At 49.1% G+C, this 25,655-nt stretch overlaps 1 protein-coding gene across 1 annotated transcript; it reads left to right on the forward strand.

The window, feature by feature from the left end:
• The first annotated feature begins 646 nt into the window (after nt 1-646).
• Nucleotides 647-23,973, forward strand: LOC104635066 (myeloperoxidase). Its single transcript, XM_075771704.1, has 14 exons — nt 647-1,582; nt 2,562-2,636; nt 4,199-4,292; nt 5,979-6,154; nt 7,701-7,824; nt 9,156-9,285; nt 10,435-10,641; nt 12,113-12,428; nt 14,897-15,057; nt 16,865-17,111; nt 17,497-17,667; nt 19,879-20,116; nt 21,738-21,961; nt 23,046-23,973. The coding sequence occupies exons 2-14, from the start codon at nt 2,564-2,566 to the stop codon at nt 23,066-23,068; spliced, it is 2,184 nt and encodes a 727-aa protein (XP_075627819.1). The 5' UTR covers nt 647-1,582; nt 2,562-2,563; the 3' UTR covers nt 23,069-23,973.
• The last annotated feature ends 1,682 nt before the right edge of the window (nt 23,974-25,655 follow it).

Genomic DNA, 25,655 nt, shown 5'->3' on the forward strand with positions numbered 1-25,655 from the left:
AGCATGCAGATAATGGCTTCAAAAGTCTCCAGCTCTGCTCCTTTGCACAAGAGCAGTGCTGTGCTCGCCGTTGTGCAAGCAGCTGGTGGTGGCAGCTCGGGCAGATACTCTGCTTCTGTGTTAGACACGCTGAGCCCACACGACCACAGAGGTGTGGGCTGGGGGCACCTCCCGAGTCGCCGGTCCCCTCTGCTCGCAGCAGGGCTGCCTCGCAGGCCAGGGGAGGTTGCTCAAGGTCTCATCCAAGTGAGCGCTATGTCCCAAGATGCGGATCCCATCCCTTTTCTGGGTCCCGTCCCAGCACTGCACCACTCTCACCGGTGTTTTTCTTACGTCTAATGGGAATTGCCTTTGCGGCAGCACGTGCCCATTGCCTGTTGTCCTTTCACTGTGCACTTCGGAGAGGACTCTGGCGCTGTCTGCTCTGTAGCCCTCCCATGAGACAACTGAAGCCAGTAGTGGCTCCCCTGAGCCTTCTGCTCTCCAGGCTGGCCAAACCCAGCTTTCTCATGTCCTGGGCTCTAGGTGGGTTCCCTCCAGTTTGTCAAAACCTGTCTTGGACTAGGGGTCTGCAAACAGAACCTGTGCTCCAGGTGCAGCCTCGCCTGTGACTTGCTGCAAGATTTGCAATTTGCTTTGCAGATTAAAGCACTGAAGGACCAAGGCAGTGCATCACAAGGTGCGGAACCACCTCAAGTAACCCACCTTTGGGGACAGGGACACCTGCAGAGCTGCTGCTAGAGGCACTGTACAGCCACTGCGGTTCCTGCAGTGCCCCAGGCAGGGAGGAATTCAGCTAATAGGTGTTCATTTACCCTACCCTGGGGGAACACCGGCGGAGCCCGCGCTCTCAGTTGGTGCTGCTGAGCCAAGGAGTTTCTGTTACAGAAGGAAAAACACAATTGCAATGTGCAATTAGGAGTGAGCTGAGGAGCAGTGGTGGTGAGCAGCTCCATTGCTTCTCTACACAAGCTTGTTCAAGCACATCATTTGCCTGATCCAGCAGTATCCCACTGCCCGGCCTCATCGGCACAGCTACAACACGGTGAGGATTTGTCCATCAGATTTGCACTCGGACAGGGAGAGGGGCTTTGGCCAGGGGAAGAGGTTGTGCCTGGCCAGATCAGCTCCTCGTACAACGGCAGTTTGGGCAAGGGCAGGACCCTGCCTGAGCTGCCCTGTGCTCAAGATCAGCAGCTGGAGGTTGATGAAGCCTCTTCAAACCATCATCCAGGTGCCTCCTGCTGCTGTCTGCGCAGGGAAGTGCACAAGGAGCAGCAGTCATGGGCCTTTCCAGACTACAACCGGGACACGGGGCAGGGCGGGTTGGGAAGGTGAGACAGGAGTGCTGAGCAGACCAGACACCCTTTAGAGCTGGTGCCTCCATAGGTGGATATGAAGACATCTTTTTCGACCTTTAAGAGCATCAAAGGATGAAGAGCACCGTGGCGGAAGGAGCCCTGTTCCTGTAAGGCATCCCCAGGAGGAGTCAAGACTCTCAAACCGTGGCAAAGTGCTGCCTCATGTCTTCCCCCTAGAAAAACTGGGGAAGCTCTGCTTGAGCATCAGGCTGTGTGTCCAGGTGGGTGCACAGGAGCCCCCCTGCCGGGGAGCCAGGCTGGGAGGTGGGTTCTGCGCTGCCTTGGCCTCACACACCCGTGGGGGAGTTTCCAAGCCCCATGGGTCAGCCTTGTGGGCATGCCCGCTGCAGATAACGCCCCGCTGCAGATAAAAGTGCAGGCGCAGAGGAGGCCATGATGAGGACAGCAGAAGATCACAGGTGAGAATCTAGCCCATTGCACGCTTTTTTGTGGAGCACTTGTTTCTGTACTGTGGGTGGGGAACTGGGGGGCTGGGGCTGTGTTTGGAGCATCCAGCTGAGGTCTACACTTCTCCGCCTGGCACCAAGCACAGCTGGAGCACGTTGTTGTTGCTGTGGCTCCTCCTCAGGGAATGGGTTTAGCTCGGCATTTTAGGGTGGACTCTGGGCTACCTTTGCCAGCAGCTCCATGATGGGTGCTAAGCAATGTGCAGACAGCACAGCACGCAGCTCTGGGCTCATTCTGATAGAGCTGATTACTTTGGAGCAGCCTTGGGAGGTGAGTGGGTCAGCTTTGGGCAAAACCATCCCACATGCCTATGTGTAGAGGACCTCCCATGTTGCTCTGGCTGATCCCTCTTCCCCTCCAGCCCTTCTAACCCCATGCACCAGCTCTTCCTGCATGCTTGGTGTTGCTGCCCAGGCTCCCTGGCAAGCTGCCTGCCTGCAGTGCTGGCAGTGTGTTCTGCCCCCTGCTCCCTTTTGCATTGCCCCACAGTCCCAAAGCAGTGTGTTCCCACCAGTGCCTGAGGTCCCCGGGACAGGAGGCAGCTCCCTTCCCACGGGCCACTGCAAGGACCTCCAACGCAGCGCACTCACTCTTGGGGAGTGTTGCGTTGGGAAGGGGACACCTCACGAGCTCCCTCAACGCGTATCATCGGCAGTGCGGGCACTGACCTTTCCACTGCGTGGCGAGACCCACAGATTCTTGGTTTTCTTCACTTCTTGCATTTCTTTGCAGGGATGAAGGCAGAACTCTTCCTGGGGCTGCTGGTGATCCTCAGCCTGTTCCAGGCATCTGTATCATCTTCCTATGGTATTGTCCTTTTCTCAAGTTTTGCAGATCAGGGGCTTTTCTGAGTAGGAAAGATAAAGTTAAGTCTAGAAGAGCCTGAATTATTTTATTGTAAGCAGCAAAGTCCTGAAGAGGTGTCAGAAGGAGCATAGTCAGTTTGTATCTACTGTGGCAGCACTCCTGGCTGTTTCACGTTTTTATCAGTTAACGTCCTATCTGATTTCTAAAAATCACGTTAAAGGAGAGGTCAGTTCTCAGAACCGCTCCATCCCCACAGTACAACAGTCTCCCTCCCTGCACGCTGTGCAAAGCGGGGAGCGCAGCGTGTCCCGTGGCTCAGCCCTGGGGCTGCAGTGCCGGCAGTGGGCAGCTCCTTAACTGCATTTGTGCTATTTTATATGGAGGCTGAAAACTGAACTGCCCTCCTTCTCAAAGTGAGGAATGAATCATTGGCTCTTTCTGAAGTGAACTCGCTTCAGCTGCTGCAGCATTTGTTGAATTGGAGCTGCCAGGGGCTGTGGAGTTTGGGGATGGGGCGGTCACTCGGCTCTCTTCCAGCCCTGAATCACTGCTCCAAAGCACAGAGAGACCTCTGCCTGTTACTTTGCAATGTAAAATCTGTATGGAAAGCACATACGTGACCTTTCATTTGTCTCAAATGATGGTCCAGGCAAGGACTTTTCTCACCAAGATTGTCAAAGACGTGAAATCTGTGTTGATCAGGGAAGGTATTTTAAAGAATCTGGGGAGTATTTGGAGAAAATTATCCCCTTAGTGCTGATTTCTGAAGTTTTCTTCTTCCCTAGAAGCTGTAGGAAAAGCCTCTCACCCAGAGAAGCCCACCAGGGGCTGTCTCCTCCTGTTCTGTGACCCGCAGCCAGCAGATGATGGGGATGCAATTCATTTTTGGGAGCTGCTCCAAGCAGGAGGGGGAGCAGGGAGGGTGGCAGGAGGTTGCAGGACAGACTGGGGAAAGCAGTGGGGAAATCGGGCTGTGTATCCTTCTGCCCTGAGGTGTAGGGGGATATATATGACCAGCTGGTGCCATGGGGAAGGACCTAAACTCACCATAGGTGTATCGGCAGCGTGGCTATAACCAACCTAGGATAAAAAGTAGGGAAGCAAAGACAGTGATGAGAAAAAAACAGCAGATGAGCTCTTAATGCTTGTCATGGCAGCCAGCGGTATCTGTGCAGCCTCTCTGAAAGGTACTATGGCTGGAGGTGTAGAAATAAGATGAATCACATTAATCAGGCTTGCAAAATGTCTTAGAGAAATAGCAACTGTTCTCCTGTGAAACAGCAGGAGGAATGATGCCTACATCTCTCACAGTGGCTATTTGAAGCCACCACTGATGGAGATACCCTTTTCATGCCCGGTAGTGACTCTCTCAGACTCCCCCGAGGAATATATGTATATTCAGATATCTCTCTCTCTAGAGAGTGAGCAGCAGCAGTTACTCCCAGCACTGCTGTGCTGATACCCCGAGTACTGGAGGCACAAAGAGAACCCACTACAGCACAGGGATGCTCCAGGGTGGGAGACAGCACTCTCACCTCTGCTCTTTCCTTTCCCTTACTGAGATCTGCTAGAGGAGCTGTCAGACGTGTCCCTCCTGAGCAGCGTGGACGAGGCCAAGCAGCTGGTGGATGCTGCCTACAAGCGCACACGCGACCGGTGAGAGTTGGGGCTGGGCTGGGGTGCTGGCATACGCTGCATGCCCTGCCTGCACTGCAGCATCACCAGCTTTTCCTTCTTGTTCCATCCAGCAGAGCGGGCAAGGGTGCGAGGTCCTCTGGGCGCACAGTGGGCTGTAATCCAGTATTTTGCCTGTCTTCACCCTGGTTTTACACCACATCTCCAGTCTGTTGGGTCACCAAGAGCTGTAACTCTGTGCTCCTCCATGCATGCCATTCGTCCCAGCTCAGTACTGCTTGGCTCTGTTTCATCCCTCAGGGATACACTGAGGAGGACTGGAGCCAGCACAGGCTCCTGCTGATTTCTAGTGGTTCCCTTCTACAGAGGGAGCAAACCACTGTAGGCTGCAGTGAGGACATTTTGTGGGATCTGACAGGAGATGCCAGCTTTTGCCACCATGCTTTGGGAGTGCACAGCTTCCTACCAGCCTATACATACCCTCCATCAGTAGCCATCCTCCAGAACCCCTCACTGGCTTAGAGACCCCTCCATCTGAGAGGAGGCTCCAGCAGCATTAAGACAGGGTCACTTGGAGACATTTGGGACCTCTGGATGAAGACTAGCACCTGCAGACATTGATGAGCTGGAAAACATTTGAGTGAGGTTTGGTTGCCTCAAGGATGTAAAAACCGAAGATTTGTCTTCTGGCAGGTGCAGCTGGGCAATTTAAGAGATTCCCTTCCTGCAACTCACTCTGCTCCTCTGCCAAGGGTGGCAGGAGCAGCCCTGGTCTCTTCCAGCCACTGTGCAGGGAGGTAGATGACTCTGCCTTTGTTTGCAATTCAGACTAGTAACCTGCCAGGGGAGCTCAGGTGTCTAACCTGCAGGACTCTTGGCTTTGCTCCATTTCAGTCCTGCTGATTTTCATAGAATCCCAGACTGGTTTGGGTTGGAAGGGACCTCACAGCCCATCCAGTCCCACCCCCTGCCATGGGCAGGGACACCCTCCACTAGCCCAGGTTGCCCAAAGCCCCATCCAACCTGGCCTTGACCACTGCCAGGGAGCCAGGGGCAGCCACAGCTTCTCTGGGCAACCTGTGCCAGGGCCTCACCACCCTCACCAGGAGGAGTTTCTTTCTAACATCTAATTGAAATCTAACCTCTTTTAGCTTGAACCCATTCCCCCTTGGCCTGTCACTCCCTGCCCTTGTCACCAGTCCCTCTCCAGCTTTCCTGTAGCCCCTTCAGGGACTGGAAGGGGCTCTAAGGTCTTCCCGGAGCCTTCTCCTCTTCAGGCTGAACAACCCCAACTCTCTCAGCCTGTCTCCATAGCAGAGGTGCTCCAGCCCTCGGACCATCTCCATGGCCTCCTCTGGACTCGCTCCAACAGCCCCATGTCCTTCTTGTCCTGGGGACCCCAGAGCTGGATGCAGTACTGCAGGGGGGTCTCACCAGAGTGGAGCAGAGGGGCAGGGTCACCTCCCTCGACCTGCTGGTCACGCTGATTTTTGATGCAGCCCAGGACACGGTTGCCTTTCTGGGCCGCAAGCGCACACTGCTGGGTCACGTTGAGCTTCTCATCAATCAATACCCCCAAGTCCTTCTCCTCAGGGCTGCTCTCCATCCATTCTCTGCCCAGCCTGTATTTGTGCTTGGGATTGTGCCGACCCATGTGCAGGACCTTGCACTTGGCCTTGTTTTACTGTGTTTTTTTCTCCCTTGCAGCATAAAGGAGCACCTGCAGAATGATGCCTTGACCCCAACAGAGCTTCTGGGATATTTCAAACAGCCAGTGGCAGGGACTCGGGCTGCTGTTCGGGCTGCAGATTACATGGAAACCACCCTGACCCTCCTGAAGGAGAAGATGCGATGGGCTGTGAGGGGGGACTTCAATGTCACAGGTAGGGATCTCACTTTGCTGGGAGGAAGGCAGAGGAGGAAGATATGGGGCTTGGTCACTGGGGCTTTGTGGGGCTTGAGAGGAAGGAATGAAAGGCGCTTATGATGGCCCACGACTCAAATCCCTCCCATGCGACTGCAGTGAGGGAAAGCGGAGTTATTCTGTGTTCTCTTTCCAACTTAAAAAATTCTTTGGAGATTTATCAGTTAATGAAAGTGCTTTGTGTACTTCTCCGGTTCTTTCTGCAATATAGCAGTTAATGTACCAATGGGTCAAAGCTTGTAAGACTTTGCTAGATAATATTTTCTTGAGTAGGGAATGAGCAAACACAGAGGATGTGACTCATCGTAGCTCAGCCGCAAGGTAAGTAGTTTTTCTGCCAGACTTCAGCTAGGAATAGTCAAAGTCACTGCCAGATTGTTCTGCATTGAGAAGAGGATGCTGTGAGAAAGACACAAATAGAGAATGAGAACAGAGCAATGTGAAAGGACGTTTCAGCATGTGTCTTGAAGGAGCAACATCCTCCATGAGGTGGCAGTCCTGGCCTCCCAGCAAGACCAGCTTGCTGAGAGCAGAAGGCAAATTAGGTGCAGCAAGAGAAACAGTTCAGGGAGGCACCGGGAGGGCTCCCGCTATATAAAGATGAACTCACGGGGATCCCCAGCATTACAGCAAAGCACTGGCAGGCCAAGGCACACGTCATGGGGTGCTCCAGCATTGCTCCAGCACGGGGGGAGTGGGAAGAGCGAGGCAGGGCTGACTGTGCTCTGCTCCAACCTCTCCACCCAGGAGTGATGCTCTAGCACTGCTCCAGAGACTTGCCAGACACCCGGCTGCCGCCTCTCCGCCCGCCCAGGAGGCAGCAGTGGCTTCTTAAACCATGCTGTGACCCGAACTGTTGGTGGCAGCAGTGACTAGGAAACCACCAAGGGACCCAGGACGCGGTGTGCTAGCAGCGATAGCCAAGAAGGTTTTGCTGGTTGGACTCGGCCACTTATCTTCCATGCATGTGGAAATCTGGACGGTGGAAATTCAGAGCCAGCATCCCCTTGTGCTGCCCAGATGAAGGGCACCTGATGGTTTCTTCTCCAGGCAGCTCTGAGCAGTGGTGATACACGCTGCTGGCTGCTTCACAGGGGGAAAAACCTTGTAACGCGCCACCTGGGTGACTGTAGCTGTTAGCAATTTATGGTGGAGACAAAAAGGGAGCGGAGAGGGAGGAAAAAGGATTGGTAATGCTAGAAAATAATTCTGCTGCTGCACAGGCCTAACATGTAATTATAAATAAGATTTGACCACAGCTTTGCTGGGTTTAATGCTTTCCAAACCAGAATAAGCAACCTGCTGCTGTAGAGAGCATCCGCAGCACATCGTTGGGCAGGAAGACCTTAACAGACAGCTCCTTGTGCTCTTCCGGATGATACTGTGATAAAAAAAAACATTTCAAGGGTACAAGAAAGAAAACTTTTTCCTGACCCTGGGAGGCACCACAAACCCAGCAGGGCCAGTGTGTTCCTGCATGTTTATTCTCTGTCATTACCTGGCAGACTTGCTGACACCGGCTCAGCTGGAGATGATTTTCAAGGCAAGTGGATGTGACCAGCAGTATAAGAAAATAAATTGTGATGCTTCTCACCGCTACCGAACGATCACTGGTGAATGCAACAACAGGTGAGGGGGCTGTATCAACAGGGGATGGGATGGATGGATGGATGGATGGATGGATGGATGGATGGATGGATCCTCCATCAGTAGAACTAGACCCACATCCCCAAGGATGATCCATGTAGGATGCGTTTTTTAGGGTTTTGAACCCCACAATGTTGTTTCCTAGAGGTATGGAGCTTTTAATTAATCTTGCTTCAAGGCTTCTTAGTGTTGTACATGAACTAGCTGTTTGGCCAAAACGCCAGATGTGTTGGGAACTGAGTTTCCAGCCCAAGGTTTCTGTCATCAGGCTGCATCTTTCTTCTTTCTCCTGGGCTTTGTCTGGCTCTGCCCCTTTCCAGGATCTCAAAGGGCTTCCTGACCCAGACCCATGCTGGGGCATGGTCTGGCCATCTCCCTGCCCACATTATGCATAGGAGGAAATCTGGGCACATCGGCTGGGAGAGAGCACAGTGGAGTGTTTTAAAAGGGACAGTATAGGAGCATTCCCCATCCCTCCCCTATTACCAAGAGCCTGGTAGAGCATCTCCTGGGAGCACCTCAGGCAGAGGAAGGGATTCAAACAGGTCTGCCTGCCTAGGGGATGCTTTAGCCATTAGGTATCTGTATGAGAAGTAGGGAGAGAGCTACCTGCCTCCTTCCATTTTCAGACAGTGATGCCCTCATTCAAGAGGGGGATCTGGGCTTTGGGATAAGGACAGGTCCATCACACCTGAACCAGACCGTGAAGCCCTGGAGAAGGTGGGCTCAGCTGTGCCCTGTGCTCTGTGTCCCTCCATTGCTTAGCCCTAGGCAGTTTTACACCCACGGTGTATGACAGGCAGCCAGGGAACACATCACATATATGCACTCCAAAATTAAATATATTATTAGTCTAATTAAGGCTTTAACGGTCTAATCAAACTATAATAACGACTTAGTCCAATTGCAGCACAGTAACACTCCAATCCAAATCAATCCATTTCTATTAAAGATCACTGGTAATACCATTAAATGAATGGTCATAGTCTCTGTCCCTTTTCTCTGACATTAAGCTTTCACCTTTGTTTTCCACCCATGGCCTGAGGTCGAGGGCCCTTCTTCAGGATGGATGATGCAAGGAGTCACCAGCAGCCTAAGTTCTTGCCTGGGAGAAGCTGAGGCTTGATGTGTATTATTATTATGATACCTGAAGCTTATTGATAGCATTATTGATAGCTGCAGCAGCTCCCCAACTGTTGTACATCGCTGTGCGGTCCCATTCCAAGGTTCCTGTCTCCACATCCGTGAGCTCTTGGCCCTGCCGTGATCCTAATGACACTAAGAGTTTCCTGTTCTTCCATTTACTCTGACAGGAGAAACCCATCACTAGGAGCTTCAAACAGAGCCCTGGTCAGATGGTTGCCAGCAGAATATGAAGATGGCGTGTCAGTCCCCCACGGGTGGACAGAAGGAAAGCGTTTGTCTGGATTCCCCTTTCCACTGGTAATGTTTGTAACAGTCATCTGGAAATGCAGATGCTTATCTGCATAAGGATATCTGCTTATCCGTATCAGGGCTTAGGGATTGCCAGTCCTTGGATAGATCTCAAACAGGCATCAAAGTGCGCGTCCACCAACTGGGGGGATGGTGATCAGGAGAAGGAAGTTAAATTCACCAACTTCAGGTTGTTCATATGAAAATCTCCAGAACGGTCTAACAGAAATGTTTTCTAAAACTCCCATGCTTTCACAAAACACAAAGGAAAATTAATATGATTACTGCAGAAGCACGGGATAAAGAATTACGCGGTGTTCTTCTAAATTAAGTGCATTTAAGCCAAAGTAATTTACTCACCTTTTTTGATTTCTTTTGTGGAAGCTGGTTGTCTCCTGAAAAGCAACATGCCAGAGGATAAAATGAACAAGTGAATCCTCAGAATAAAAAATATCCAGTTAGAAATTCTGTGTGTGGGTCCATGGGTGGGTGCATGTGGCTCTCGTGGCACCTGGATGGCAGCAGGGACACTGAGATGTGATTTCTGATTGCTTGGGCTGGGTGCAACAAGAGCACTGATGAGGAAGTCTGCGATTTTCTGGGTTGTGTGTGTTATGCTTGTGCTTTCATTGTACTTCCTAAGTCTGCTCTGCAGCACAGTGTCAGGGCTTGAGCAGAGTTTTGACCACTTTTTCTGTAGTAATACCTGAAGGAAGAACTGGTGGGGGAATTGTGATGGATAGGGAAGGGGTGAGAAAGGAAGAGGGCTTTGGGAGAGTGTCCTGCTAGAAGGAGTTTACTGAGATAATTTTCAGAAATTCCCAAATGCTATTTTTTTTCCACACTTCTATTTCGAAGTGGTCTTTTAAAATCTTTTACTCCCTTTCCTAAGCTATTCGCATGGCTCTTGCTTAGCTGCTTCTATATGTCCATCAAGGGGTACTCTTGGCCTAGAGGCTCAGAAACCTGGCTAGAGCCAGAAGAATGCAGTGCTCAGCAGAGAGGGCACTCAGTAACACCTGCCAACTCAGACAGACTTTTGGGGTTTTTTTTCTGTGACGTGTAAGGAATACCTTATGAATTTTTTGCTGATGACCCTACGAACCCATTTGTACAGATAATTTCCTAATGCACATGTTCTGCCTTCATCCCCTGAAGGTTCGAAAAGTGTCCAACGAGATTGTCCGCTTCCCCCCTGGGCAGCTCAGGATGGACCAGCAGAGATCACTCATGTTCATGCAGTGGGGCCAGTTTATTGACCACGACCTGGATTTCAGTCCTGACACCCCAGCCAGAGTCACCTTCAGTGGCAAAGTGGACTGTGAGACCAGCTGCGTCAAGCAGCCCCCTTGCTTTCCCATCAAGGTACAGCCAGCTGCCTTCTTGCAGGGAAGAGGGGAAGAGGGTATCTGCCTTCCAACCAGGAGATATTGGTGCCTCTCCCAGTCCTTGGCCATGGAGGGACATCCTCCCAGAAGAGGTCAAGGGGGTCAGACCGCTCTCTGTAAGGTGGTGGTGCTGGGTCCCAGGGGCTGTCCCCAGCTGTCAGGCACAGTGTCAGCCTGTCTTTCCCATTTTCAACCATTTTCCCATCTCCCTCAACAATATGGCTTTTCTTTGGAGGTTTGGTGCCAAGGCAACATAGGTGATGCCTGGATTATAGTAAACGTGGCAGAGGCAGGAGCTGATGGGTGTCGATACCCCAGCAAATCCATGTCCATTTGCTGGTTAAATGCTCAGTAGTGCACGGGGCAAGGAAGTGATGAGCATCTCTCAATAGTGGGTAAGGCATTAGCATGATGGTCACATTGCAGTCTCCGCTCCAGTAAATGCTCAGTGATGTAGATGTCCACCCTGCAGTTCTGGTCGCCTGCTTTTGAACATGTACTGCAGGTCTAGCTCCCATGTACCCATATTCCCTTTCAAGGAGCACTGTGAAGGAATAGAGCATCACTGAGTATTTGCCCAACATGCATTTGAAAATGTTGGAGCGAGTGCAGAGGAGGCCATGGAGATGATCCGAGGGCTGGAGCACCTCTGCTATGGAGACAGGCTGAGAGAGTTGGGGTTGTTCAGCCTGGAGAAGAGAAGGCTGCGGGGAGACCTTAGAGCCCCTTCCAGTCCCTGAAGGGGCTACAGGAAAGCTGGAGAGGGACTGGTGACAAGGGCAGGGAGTGACAGGCCAAGGGGGAATGGGTTCAAGCTAAAAGAGGTTAGATTTCAATTAGATGTTAGAAAGAAACTCCTCCTGGTGAGGGTGGTGAGGCCCTGGCACAGGTTGCCCAGAGAAGCTGTGGCTGCCCCTGGCTCCCTGGCAGTGTTCAAGGCCAGGTTGGATGGGGCTTTGGGCAACCTGGGCTAGTGGAGGGTGTCCCTGCCCATGGCAGGGGGTGGGACTGGATGGGCTGTGAGGTCCCTTCCAACCCAAACCAGTCTGGGATTCTATAATTCTATGATTCTATGAATGCAGGCAGGGTCACAAGTTCTGCATGACAACTGTCCACAATGAAGATATGGCCACTAGACTCCAACATGAGGTAGGATCACCTAAGCTTTAAAGATTCAATCTAATATGTATATATTCAGGAGAAAAAGTTTAGGTGTCTATAGGGCTTTATGGAAATTTAGGCATCTCCAGGCTTTCATGCATATTTGGGACTTGGACTCCTAAAATAGCATCTCTGCTGTCAATCTGACCCTTCATCTCTGGGATTTATGACTGATCTCCACTGTCTTGGGAATGGCTTCTACCTGGGTTTTCTTGCGCCTCTAGTATCACAGCACAGTTTCTGCACCCCTGAATGGGTGATGAATTTTATCTTTTATCTTTCTGCAGATCCCACCCAATGACCCACGAATTAAAAACAGGAAAGATTGCCTTCCTTTCTTCCGCTCATCTCCTGCTTGTACCAGCGGCAGAGCAATTCGAGATCAGATCAACGCGCTCACCTCCTTTCTTGATGGCAGCGTGGTGTATGGCAGTGAAGTGCCTTTGGCCAACAAACTGAGGGATCGGACCAGCCGGCTGGGCCTGCTGGCTGTTAACCGGATTTTCAGTGATAGGGGGAAGGCGTATATGCCCTTTGACAACATGCGGAAGGATCCCTGTCTCATAGCCAACAGGGGAGCTAAAATCCCTTGCTTTCTTGCAGGTAAGTTGGGTGCTGACACCCCTAACCCTAAAATCCAGAGCGAACAATTCTACCAGCTCTGGTTCATTTATTTAATTGTTTGTTTTTCTTATTTAAGTAGAAAAAGGAGCATAGCAAAACATCATGAAAGACTGAGACAGGCTGTGCTAGGTAGGAAAAAGGTCTTCACTGTCTCCAAGTCTTCTTTGTGACTCTATGCCTGGAGTGAGGCTGTCCCGTCTCTGCTCAGCAGCTCTGGGGTAGGGACCAGAGAGCACGTGGGGCTGCTGGAGGTGACCTGGGAACCAGTGCCATGACTGCAACAGCAGACTGGTCTGAAGGCAATGGCTTGGGCTTGGTGGCTGTCTGTATTCCTTCAGGATGGATACAGGTGTGTTGGTGCTGGGCTGGGTCACCTCCATGAAACATTTGCCTGTGCTGCTGCACATCAATGCATCTGCTGCACTGTGTGAGGAGCTTAGATCCCAGCTGGACTGGTAACGAGGCTAGCCACAGACAAAGGTGACCTTTTAAGATGTGTCCCCACCACTGAGAAGGCTGTGGGTACACTGGCAGCACACCAGCCAGGACATCAGCACAGGTCTTCAGTCCATCAAGACAGCCTCCTGCTCCGTTTATCCTTTGTCATGCTTTTGGTATCCTCTTGACCGCTTCTTCAACCCAAAATAACTCCTTTTATCCCAAGCCATGCCTCCACTCCAGCCAAAACACTGCACAGCCACCACAACCTTCCCATCTGCTGCCGTTTGCTGTCTTCTCCTGTCCCCAGCACACAGAGACAAAATAACCGACCTCCTGGACCCCTGAGCATTGCTCCTTTCTCCCTGGCCCCTGATGGTGAGCACCAGGATGTTACCACAAGCCTGCAGGACCCCAGAGATGGATGTTTCTGATACACCTTGTGAATTAGCATCTTGCTCCCTGGTCCTTTTCTTTCGGAGAGCAGGACCTCCTGGCTAGCTCCTGCTGGCTCTGGCCACACTGGGCTGCTCATGGCACTGCTGGAGAAAGCTTGAGGGCACAACAGGTCTCATCAGCTGTGGAGCTGGTTTCTGTTCCCTTGACCCCTTACGTATCTGGCCCAAGCTCCTCTGGACAACATCCCCATGGTCCTTTGATACCATCAGGACCTGGTGGTGGGACCGGTAGGAGAGCTCTGCTTGGTGTCATCCTCCAGTGCCCTCCTTTAAGCTCTTGGTGTTTTATGTTTCCTTCAGCCTCTCACACCCCTCCATCTGTCCCATCTGTAGTTCCATGTTTTCAGCTGCTACCCCTGTTCCGTGCAGGTGTCTCCTTGCTGAGGACCAGGCAGGACCTATGGCCAAAGGCAGATGCCCAGTGAGGAGCAGAATGGGCAGGCATATTGCACACTTCCCAAGGTGGGCTCCCAGCCCCCAGGACTCTGCATCTAGGGGCTGCTGGAGCGGTTGCTGTTCCATAGCTGGTTACATAGCCATCAATTAATTTATAGTGAACAATTCAGGCTGGCTCAGAAGCTCCTTTGAAAACTCAGTGTCTTATTTGGGACTTTTCCGGTCCCTGAGAACTGGGGGAATTCTATGTGTCCAGTTGCCTAACAGGGTTCAGTGATTTCCTACTGGAACTCTGTTGGAAGCCTTGGGTGGATGCATTCTGCTCGAGGAAACCTCACAGTGCTTCTTTTGTTTCTTCTTCCGCAGTTTCTTACAGACAGCCTTTGACAGTAAATGAAAAGGGCTCTGTGCTGAATGCAAGAGCAAATCCCTCTATTTACTATGGGACTAGGGGACTAAATACGACATATTTACTTTTCTCTGAGTGCCTCTTTATACTCTCATCACCTGCTTGCTCTTGCGTTTCCTGCCCTAGATGTTTGAAGAAGGATTTAATATTTCAATGTAATGCCATTTGTAATTTATTCCTTCGAGTTGTGACTCATTTTGCTTTTACTTTTACTCTCTAGAGTAAGAGCTTGATTGTAACTGCCATCTTGCTTTGGCCATAGTTTCAGCTGGTTTGAAGGATATCTTCTGACTTTCAGAGCTCCCTTGGCCATCCTGACTTCCCTCTGCCCATTTTCATTTCTCTCTTAAGCTGTGAGGCTTGTCTCTCTGATATAGGAGCCTGGAGAAACACCTACTTGTATTTAGTTTCTTAAGTTAATGCTCCTAGGCCTTACTGAAAAAAAACCCCCACGTTCCCCCATCTCTCTGTGATGCTGAGCACAACCGTGGTGGCATCTTGACTTTTGCTGCCTCAGCAGAAATTTGGCTTTTCAGTGGTGCTCTCCAACCCTCAGGGCCCAGACCCTGGTTTCCTTCTCCTCCTGTGTGTTTCTTACTCATCTTCTTCGAAATGCAGGTATTGAGACACCTAAACATTTCTCTGTGCATGCTTCCCAATGTGACATTCGCCTCCTTCCAGCGGGAAGCAGCCAAGCACGCGCAGGTCACTGGCAGTACAACTCTGCTCATTTGAGATACTCCTAGGTGATTCTCGAGCAAACGAGATGCTGGAGCTGGCGTGCATGCACACACTCTTTGTGCGGGAGCACAACCGCCTGGCTAGAGCACTGAAGAGACTAAATCCCCACTGGAATGGAGAGAAGCTCTACCAGGAGGCACGAAAGATCCTGGGAGCCATGATCCAGGTACCAGCCACCATGTTGTATGTCCTGGCTCTGCTGCTTTGTCTGCAGTCTCACATAATTAACATGATGGGCTTTGTTAGTGTGGGGTGTCCAAAGCGTGCAGTATTTTGGGGTGCAAATGACCAAATTCTTTCCACCAGCCTCTTTCATCCAAAGCAAAATCACACGGAGATACCTGAAAGAACAAGCACAGAGGGGTCCCCCTGAATCTCTGATGTCTCTCTACTGTTACAAATTTCCAAATTACTTGATGGGTTTTTAACTGCATATTTTTGTTTGAGAAACATGGGGACAGAAAAGTCAGAGGAAAAGTTTTTCTAACCAATGTTTGGTACAGGACAAAAATGGTACTGGAGATTTGGATTAAAATTCCTCTGGGTTGTGTCTCCTCCTCTCAAGAAGCCCCACGTGCTGGTGGGTGCAAACAGCCATGACATTCCTCTGTCCTTACAGCTTTGGGGCAAAGAACCCATCGGGACTGTGCTGCACCACAGATTTCGTCCTGAATTAGATCCTAGGGTCACAGAAATATTTCTGTGCTTGGGAGGGACCTTTCAAGGTCTCTTGTCAGGCCTCTGTTTTGGAGCAAGACCAGCTTCAAAGCCAGATGAGGTTTCACAGCCAAAAGAAAAGACCGGCTCCTATGAGAGAAGAATACATGGTTTTCCAAAGGCAGTGCTTAGTCATACCTAGTTGGAAACCTGTCTTCTGAGTTGGCTCAACAAACAAACAAACAAAAAGCAGGAATATAAAAAAGTTTAAGTTTTTAAAACTGTCTATTTAAATATTATTGTATTGTTGAAAAAACATGTTGGGTAAGCCAATGTGGAGAGACTCAAAGAATTGTACTAAAAGCATTGTCTCCATCATCATGTTTAGATCAATGGTTTCATCTTCTTGCAATTTTTGGACACTTTCACCTACTGACAAAGAATTTGATTTTTTTAAATTATATTGTGCAGCTTACTCAATATTCCAAAGAGACACGAGACCAGGGTTGGAAACCTCTGCTATGGTAGGACTAGCACAGCTGCCCATGGGTGGTGACACCGTCTGTGCCAACACTGTTGACTTTTTCTTTGTCATCTGAAGCATGCAGGGTGGGAGGGAGGAGGAAATGCAGTTCTACCTGGCTGATGGGAATGGCCCCTACCTATAGGACAAGGAGCGAATATTTGGGAGGATTTGGCAGGCTTTCATTTGGCTCTGACCTGCCAAGCTGTTGAGGCAGGGAGGAGCACATCTGGGGACACCTGAGTGCCAAGTCCTCAGCACCAACCAAGGATCCTGGTGCACAGGCCGGGGATGAGCATGGGTCAGGCACGAGCAGTTCCTGGAGCACTTTGTGTTTTCCTGCCAATCACTGCATGTTCATGCAAATCTCATCACTGCTAGAAAGTGTAGAGATCCCACCATGGATGGGGATCTGGAGAAACCAGGAGCCCAGGCAGTGGCCTCCAGTGCCTGGAGCTGCACTGCCTGTGGTATGGTACAGTGGCCAGGTGCAGAAGAGCCTTTAAACCAAGGTCACGGAGCTGAAGAAACAAAAATGTCATTCCACAGTGCCAGAAAGGATCCTCACTGCACTGCCAGGGCTGCTGGGTGAAGGGCTGATGAGGTGAAAGAAGGGTTGGCCCTGGGGAGTCTCTCTGCTCCACATCTGTGTGAGCAAAATTTCCTACATAAAGCCCATCAAAGGAGTTCAGCGTGACAGCTCCTGTAGTTTGAGACACAAACAATCACTTTGCTTCCAAAGAAACCGATGGCCAAGCAATTAATGATTCACACTTTCCTTGTTTCCCCCTAGATTATAACCTACAGGGACTACCTGCCTCTTCTGTTGGGAACCAGTTTCTGGAGATTGATTCCTTGCTACCAGGGCTACAATGAGTCCGTGGATCCTCGAATATCCAACGTCTTCACCCTGGCTTTTCGTTTCGCTCATGCTTCGGTCCCCCCAACTGTTGACCGTTTAAATCAAAATTACAAGCCCATAGGTCCCAAAATTCAACTCAGAAATGCCTTCTTTGCTGTCTGGAGGATCGTTAAAGAAGGTAAAGCCTTTCTTGTGCCTCTGCAGTGTAAGTTTATTTCATACAGCCTTTTCTGCCCATGCTGGATGAGCTCCTGCTTCAGCCAAACTTAAAAGCAATTTGCATTAAATGTATTAAATGACCTTTACTACCAGCCAAAGTTGTTCCCAACATAGCTGTTCTCTACAGTCAAGTGCAGCCCATCTAATTATGAACCATGGAGACCGATTGCTTAATTGCTGTAAACTGTAAGAACGTTATTCAAAGCATTTTATTTTAAGTGCAGGAAAATTGATTCTCTTGTAGTAGAAGCTTACAATTAAATATAAGCTGTGTTCAGCTCTCCTGAGCCTCTTGCACGCTTGCCAGCCTCCACTGCTCACAACTCCCTGTGTAACCGTTGCAGGTGGCATTGACCCCTTTCTCCGGAGCCTGATGGCTAATCAGGCCAAGCTGATGACACAGCAGCAAATGGTCGTGGATGAGCTCCGGGATCGGATGTTTGAGCAGGTTGAAAGGATCGGGTTTGATTTACCTGCGCTTAACATGCAGCGTAGCAGAGATCATGGCCTCCCGGGTAAGTTGGCTGTGGGAGCAGAGCTTCCAAAGAAAAGCAAGTGGAAATCAGGCACTCTTGTGCTAGAACATTGAGAAACATCTCCAGTCCATGATTGGCTGAAATTACTCTTTCCCAAACCTTTTAATCATTTCTGTACAAGCATGGGTAAGTGGATAGGAGGTTGAGCAATGAAGTCAGAGCCTGGCTGGAGCTGGAGGAGACACGTGAAGGCACACGGCCAGAAGAACACAGGGCATTGCACAAACCAGAGCCAAGTGTTCAGTAACTGACTTTGTATTGTTGTTCAAATGGCAAAATTGGGAAAGTAGTTCAGCAATAAGTTTGCAGGAATGAAATTAGGGCCAGAAGTCCCCTATGGCTTCTCTCCAAGCATCTGCAGTGGTTCAGCCCAGTCACATGACTGGAAGAGCAGATCACAATACGTGAGGAAAATCTTGTCATAATTTCTCTATGAAGACTGTGTCCCAGAAAAAAAAAAGCATGTCAGAACCACTCTCAGTGCTATACAAGATGCAAAACCAGTGTAATGGCGTTGCAAGATGGTCTTGAGAAATAGATTGTTGATAGGACTTTACAACTGGCTCATGGGTGTGTGGTTGCCTAGCAGTGTGATTAGGCTGATGTAAATGCCTGGAGCTGCTGTGTCAGTAACGTCCTGGGAGATGCAATAGGGCTCACTTTGAAACTGTGATGAAAAGTGTGCTGAATTCACAGGTTTTAAGCTCAGGCAGAGGCTTTGCAATACATCCAGGTGCATGGGCAGGTCACAGGATTGGTCTGCCTTTGTGATTTTTCCATGCTCTACCTAGGAACACCATTGTGCAGAACCTGATCTGAACCACAAATCCTAAATGTATAGCTTTGACTGCTGATCTGCTGCAGTGGAACTGGCATGTATTTCTAGTGTGAATTTGTGCTTAGCTCCTAGCCTTTGGGTCTCAGCCTGCCCCCGAGTGCTACTGATGTTAGGCAACCTATGAAGGTGATGATGGTATAAGCAAGATCAAAAAAGCTTCCTAATTCTTTCTCTGATAAAGCAAATTCTCAATCTCATTGAACTGTTTGATAGTGGTGTCATCCAGACACCACATGCGGTATCTTTTTCTCTGAATTCTCTCCAGTTTTTAGACATCCTGCTCACAGCAGAGATGCATGCTGCAGCATCATCTCCGCACCTAACAGTTCACTGATTTGGCAGGTAGGAGGACGCATTAGTGCTCCATAAACTTTTCCTCTATTTAAGCTGTCATTTGATAAGACACTCAGTTGCAAATTGCCCTTTGCTGGGTACATGCCCTGCCCACCAAGACGCAGAATTATGCACCAGTTGTGGTCCAGTGGATTTTCAGCTGATTGCAGTACAGAAAAATTAATCTAGCTGGCAAAGTCTGGTGGCCCTCTCCTACTTGAAGTAATGTAGGCTACGTAGGACTCTCTTTGCAGCCTGGGATGGCTTGTCCCTGTGGCTAGACACAAGTGAGACCAGCTGTGGGGAAGTACTTGGCCACTATCCTGTTGAACAGAAAGAGATAGCATCAACATCTCGTCCAGATACACTTTCAATGAAGGCAATATCAACAAGTTTTGTGAGGACCTCTCTCCTGTGGTTGAAGGTATCTGAGGCTGTATGCTACTTGAGCTCCCTTAGGGTTCCTGGATCCCAGTGAAGAGGAGGCAGCCATTAGGCATGCCCAGACCCTTCATTTGAGCACCCACAGCACAGGGTTAGGAGCAGTCACAGCACACGCCGGATCAGGTGCCTGAATGTAGGCCTCCTTTGAAATGTCATGAGGTCGCTCCTCTGGATGTCTGCTGCAGCTTAAGCAGGGTGTGGGTCTCCTGTAGGACCTCGGTCACATCACCAGGAGGTTGTTTCAGACACACCGTGGCTCTGGAGGCTGTGCACGGACACGTGCATAGCTGCTGAGTGGAACAGCAAAACAGTGCTGGAAGGTGGTGGAGCAACTCCCACTAGCAGAGATCACTTGCAAGGACAAGGCCCTTCCCTTGGAATGTCACGCAGGATGAACTGGCTCTGGGGGAGTGGAAAGTCAATGGCATTAACAGAAATATAGAAAAATTCAGAAAAGTATTTTAAACATATTGGGACCCTACCTGTGCCCCAGCTTTGGGAAAAAGAGGAAAGAATATTTCCAGGAGGGGGAAACACGTTATTGATCTGTCTGCTCCGATACCCAACTATTGCAGGTTATAACTCCTGGAGACAATTCTGTGGGCTCTCACAACCTTCCGGATTGAAGGCACTTGCTCGAGTATTGAGGAATCACGGTCTGGCGAAGAAGTTCATACGGCTGTATGGGACGCCAAAGAATATTGACATTTGGATTGGGGCACTTGCAGAGCCCTTTGTGAATGGAGGCAGAGTTGGGCCTCTCATGGCTTGTCTCATTGGCACCCAGTTCAGGAACGTTCGTGATGGGGACAGGTAAGACAGGAGCTGGGCATTCAAACCCCAAGGGGCAAAGGGAGTCTGGAGTTTATGCGGATTTCTTTATACAGATTTGGAAACTGTTCCAGTTGTTTGTTGTTTTGGTTTTTTTTTAATTACTTCTCCAAATGTTTCTTTCCCTTTCTGGTGATATTCTTATTCCTGTCTAGATGATGGTGGAGATCTGAGGCTAAGATCCCTTCCAGCCAAGTGTTTTCACTCTCAGCCCGCTCACTGCCAATCGCTACTTGTGCAAATTGAACTGCCCTTCTCCATGCTGATGGTTCACACCCAGAGTTTGAGCCCTTTTCCTCCTTCAGATAAGTGGTTTCAAGGAGGCCCATGTTACTGTGTGTTCAAACAGCAGCTCACTCCAGCAAAGCAAAATATCTTGTTAAATACCTTAACAAGAAAAACAGGTACAGCTCTAAAGGTGGGAAAACCAGGATCTAGATGGATTGGCTTCACCAAGTAGAAAAAAAGCTGTCAGGTTTAATCATCCTGAATGGCTTGCACTGAGAGTAGATGCTCAGCATCTGTTGATGTGGTGGCTCATGCTTTGGGTGGTTTTGAAAATTTGCCCGCAGACCAAGGGATGTTGCTGAAGGAATAACACACTTTCAGGCTTTGCAGGGACTGAAAGAGATTACTTGTTCTCTCTTGGTTAAGCCCAGTCCAAGCTGCTTCCTCGGCACTGGCAGCATCCCTGTCCCCTCTCTGTGCGACTGCTCCTTCTGGGCTGCTGTGACCTGCAAAAGTCAAACATCTGTCCTCCTTCCCATCTCCTGAGTTTGCAATACACAGCTGTGCACCATCGCAGCATCTTATGCACTTCTCAGGGATCTTAGAGATGATTTTTCACTATTTCTCCTTTCCACCCCAGTTCTGAACCCTGTGATCTGACACGTAGCAGTGTTTGGGCTTCCCTTGCACCAGGATATGGGTGGGTTGGGGTTTGCTTGCCAGCCAAAATGATTTGAGCACTGTTGTGCTTTCAGCATACCTGAAATCATCCTCTTCCTTGGAGCTGCTCAGGGGCATCAGGTGCAGAAGTGAGTTATATGCCCCATTTTAAGCTGTATTTCTGAAGAAAAGTCCCTGCCTGAAAATGAGATCATGACCAGTGTTTCTGGGAAACTTTTCTTCCTAGAAAGACTTACTATGAGCTCAAAACCCAGCATTGGGAGCTTAAAGGCAAGCGGTCTACTGCACATCTAGAAATCCTATTCTTATGGCAGGATACAAGAACCCCCTTTATTTTTTTAAAGAATGTAATTATAGGGCTGGTTCCAGCATGGCAATCATGTGGATGTAACCACAGTCTGTGTACAGTATGTGCAGACTTTTCTATTTGAAAGAGGGTGCCTGTGCCTCATTTGGGGAAACACAGGGCAAGGCTTTAATTAAATTGCATTTTTATTATATGTCCATGGCAGAAAAGCAAGTTAAATTATCCAGGTGGTGAGTCAGGGCTCTTGATTTAAATAATAGAAATTTAAATTTGTTCTTGGCAAAAGAAATGTGTTATTGGTGTTAATGGGAAATAATGTTGCTGGAGTCTTGAATATGAAGAAGCCAGAAGTCAAAAATCTGTTGTGTCGTCTTCTTTCTCCTGCAGGTTTTGGTGGGAGAACAGAGGGGTTTTCACTCCTCGGCAGCGCTCTTCGCTGGCCAAAATCTCGTTGTCACGAATAATATGTGACAACACCCACATCTCCAAAGTACCAAGGCATATCTTCCGGGCCAACAGATACCCTTTTGGCTTTGTGAGCTGCAGCAAGATCCCAAAGCTGGACCTCAGAGCCTGGAAGTCAAAGAGGATGGAGGAAGATACAGAGCAAGGTATAAGCTTCAAACAAGGGACAGTTCCTGCCTGCAAACGTGTGAGATAACCAGACCCCAAGGCTCTAAAACAGACCTGCCTAACACAGGTCTGATCATATGTGCCAGGTACATAGCTGGCACATGTTTAAATACTCCATTTCGTCAGGTGCACTCTGAGTAGCTTCTCCAGCACACAGATTTTCTGGCATCGGGATTGCATGACCGAGGTGTCTGCACTGCTGTGGGATTTTTCTGATTAACAGTTTTCAATTAGACTTTTCAGTTTAGCTCTTTGCTGTTGATGCCCATGCTTGTCTGCATGGGAAGTGGTGCATGGATCGGGGAGGCTGGTCTTTCTGTCTGGGTGGTTGTTCTGTCCTCTGTACAGCTCTGAGCAGGCTGCCGGACAGCGCATCCTGGCCAGGCCAGAAGCAGCTCTGCACTTGAATAGACATTCCTTCTCTGTGGAAGAGATTGTGGTGTTTGAGTTCTGCTAGGAAAGTTTTGGCCTATATTTACAGTATTTCCTTCGGCTGCCTTCAGGATTTGTAAAATTCTTGAGGATAAATGCTTTTCTTCCAAAATGTTCTCTGAAATCCCTGGGAAGTAGTTGTAGGAAAGAGTGGCTCTGCCCTGGGTACTTCAGTGCCTCAGAGCCATGCCTTTTCCTAACAAAACATCATCTTTCCTTTGCTCTGGCCGTCAGGCCCTGCCATGCTCTCACGACGATACCCAGGCTGTGAGAAGCAGCACATCTCTGCAGCTAGCAGCAATCATCTCAGACAACTCCATCTGCAGTCAGCTCCCACTTTCCGTGAGCATGATTCGTTATACTGTCCGCAGAGCTATGGGATTATCAGCTTGAAAGTGTGGCAGGGTACAAACATAAATGCCTTCTTCATGCTGCCAGCAAAAGGGAGACCTGTAGGATCTTGTAGTCAAGGAGGGATCCCCAGAGGTCTCTAGAGCAATCAGGACTAATACCAGAGTTATTGGTCCCTCTTTTCCAGCTTAACCTGTGGAAATAAATAACACAGCATAATGGGGAACTATGGCATGTCCTTTTCTCTTTTGTTAACACATTGCTTTTTATGTCCTGTAGAAGAAGCATCTGGTGACTTTTAATGCTGAATGTTGAGGATTTGACAGAAGTCTGGACTTGGGAAGCTGCTGAGATTGATTTTTTTTTTTTTTTTTTTTTTTTTTTACTGTGTGTATGCTTTTACTGCCTGAAAGTTTTGGGCATGATTGCTGTCATTTACTCAATTTAGTTTGCATGAAGCCTTTTTGGTGAGATGTAGTCCAGCAATAAAAGAACTTCATCAAAAGATGTCCCCAATCTGTGCAGATCACTTAATATCACAAAGTAAAGAAAAATGAGTTATCCAGAGACTGACTCCAAATCAAACCAACTTAGGCAATTTCGTATACAGTGTTTCAGTAAGTTTTACTGTCAAAAACATGGTTTAGGCACTCCTTTCAAAGTTTGCAATCTACATAGAAAGAGATTGGGGCGTTGGAACGACTGCTTATTCTTGCTCTCCAGTTTCTTTTTCCTAAAAAAGTACATTCTTCGGTTTCCAGCAAAAATCTACCAACTTCATGGCACCTTTGACTGAAGCAGCAATAGCTGTCATGCACCCCAAATAGACTTGTTTAAAATGCCCTGTTTCAGGTTTTGCTTGAATATGGAATGACGAAATTGGCCACATGAAAGCAAGCTGTTTTCTTGTAATTTTTTGCCCTTAGTCTGGAATGCCTAAGGCATCATCTAGGGTGATGGAAAACTGTGACAAGTTATTCCTGCAGCCTGGCATGAGCCAGAGTGACTGACCCCTGGGCTGTGGAGGTGATGGGATGTGTCCTGGCAAAGATAAGCACAGTCTTAAAGCACAAGAAAGTAAAAGCTAATCTAGTCTTACTCCAACTTTTTCCCCTCAATAGCTTTTCTTGAAAGGGATCAAAACTGCTTTCTCCTTCATCTATGGTTTACTGTGTTACTGCTATCGATCAATAAATTGCAATTTTGAGCTGAGGACAACATGTTCCTTGCACTTTGTTAAAGGTGCGGTAACCACAGGTGAGTGGAGGATGGTGGTAGGTTTTGTATGGGGATATTGGAGAAAGCAGATTCAAGAACTTGGGTATTTTTAATGAAAGAAGATATTTCTTGCTGAAGTCTCTGACCCATACTCCTGTGTCCTATGAAATATTCCTTGGAGAAAGGTGCTGGCACAGGATTCAGTTCCAACAAACACTTGACAATAACCTCCTCTGTATCACCCCAAAAATGGGAAGAGTCCCCATGAGATCCTTGGCGAAAAAGAACAGGCATAGATACCGACTTCTCCCAGCACTTGGCCAGGGTGGAGGGGCAACACTGGGGCTGCGTAATGCCCCATGTGTGGGGGCTGGTAAACATAAGCCTGGACACATTCTGAAGGCAGAAAGCATGAAACGTGCCCTTGAGTGGGTTGAAACCCACTATTTCTTGGGTAAGTTCCTGGTGCTGAGAGCTACAGGAGAACCAACAGATTTGATGGGTGTGAGATGCCCAACTACCTGGAGGAGGTCTCAGTCTCTCTAACTTTAGTTTTCTAGTATTAGTTGTCTAACTCGAACACCTGCACCTCCAGCATCTGTTCAGCCCCTTGGGAACAGGGGAGGTCTCATTCATTACCTTTTGGCTTCGGCAATCAACTTAAGGGGGGGGGGGGGGGAAATGACTGGCTCAAACTCACCCATGATCTTTCAGTGTACACTAAACACAGACGACCTGTTTTTCCAATTTTATTCGATGGACAAGGCTAACATTTGAAAAATTTAATCCAGCTTATCAACTTGATCAAGCTGCCTAATCAAACCCATGAAATGCAGGTACAGCAGGATGGCGGCTGTTGCAATAGGGCTGGTAGAGCCACTGAGGTGGGGATTGCAGCCTGCAGGAGCTAGGATGAGATCGTTTGCCCTGCTCAGCTTCTGCTGCCAATTCCAGGATCGCAGCGCTCCCTCCCAGCTCTGTCGGGGCTTCTCATTCACTTTCTTTCCCACCTGCAGCCTCCCCCAGCTGTTCCAGCTCCTAGATTGGATGTCCATCCTGAGGCAACCTTGCTCAGGACCTTTTCCCAGTGATGACCTCACTTCACTTGAGTGGAAACCTACCAAGGTGCTCAGTGGGCTGGAGCACATGATGTACAAAGAAAGGCTGAGGAAGCTGCATTTGCTCAGTCTGGAGAAGCGGAGAGGGGGTGATTTCTTTTCAGTCTTCAACTTCTTAATGAGTAGCTATGAATCCAGACACTTTTCAGAGGCAGACAGTGAAAAGATAAGAGGTAATAGACATAGGTTACAACAAGGGAAGTTCCCATTAGACAAAGAAAAACATTAAACCCTGTCATAATGGTGCAATGTGGACACAGGTGCCAGAGATGTGGGATCTCCATCCTCAGAGATTCTCCAAATTTGTCTAGACAGGCCCTGAGTAAGCTGATCCAGTTTTGGAGTTAACCCTGCTCTGGTTGGACTGCAGACCTCCAGGTGTTCCTTCCCACCTCATTTTTTTGGTGATTTACAGTGTTAAACTGTTTTATTTTCCAGCACACAGTTCACCTGGCTGTACTGTGCACTACCCCCATGGATGCAAGTCCTATAGCACAAGCTATTCTAGCCTGCTGCATTGCATGTCTGTCAGGGCTGTCAGGATGGCATGGAA

The sequence above is a fragment of the Balearica regulorum genome, chromosome 19, assembly GCF_011004875.1.
Source record: "Balearica regulorum gibbericeps isolate bBalReg1 chromosome 19, bBalReg1.pri, whole genome shotgun sequence".
In the NCBI taxonomy this organism is placed as follows: domain Eukaryota; kingdom Metazoa; phylum Chordata; class Aves; order Gruiformes; family Gruidae; genus Balearica; species Balearica regulorum.

Bases quoted from the DNA above. Each gene is read 5' to 3' on its own strand.
- LOC104635066 (XM_075771704.1), top strand. From the start codon at position 2,564: ATGAAGGCAGAACTCTTCCTGGGGCTGCTGGTGATCCTCAGCCTGTTC. The intron at 2,637-4,198 runs GTATTGTCCTTT...TCCCTTACTGAG, and splicing joins ATCTGTATCATCTTCCTATG to ATCTGCTAGAGGAGCTGTCA. The intron at 17,112-17,496 runs GTAAAGCCTTTC...TAACCGTTGCAG, and splicing joins CTGGAGGATCGTTAAAGAAG to GTGGCATTGACCCCTTTCTC.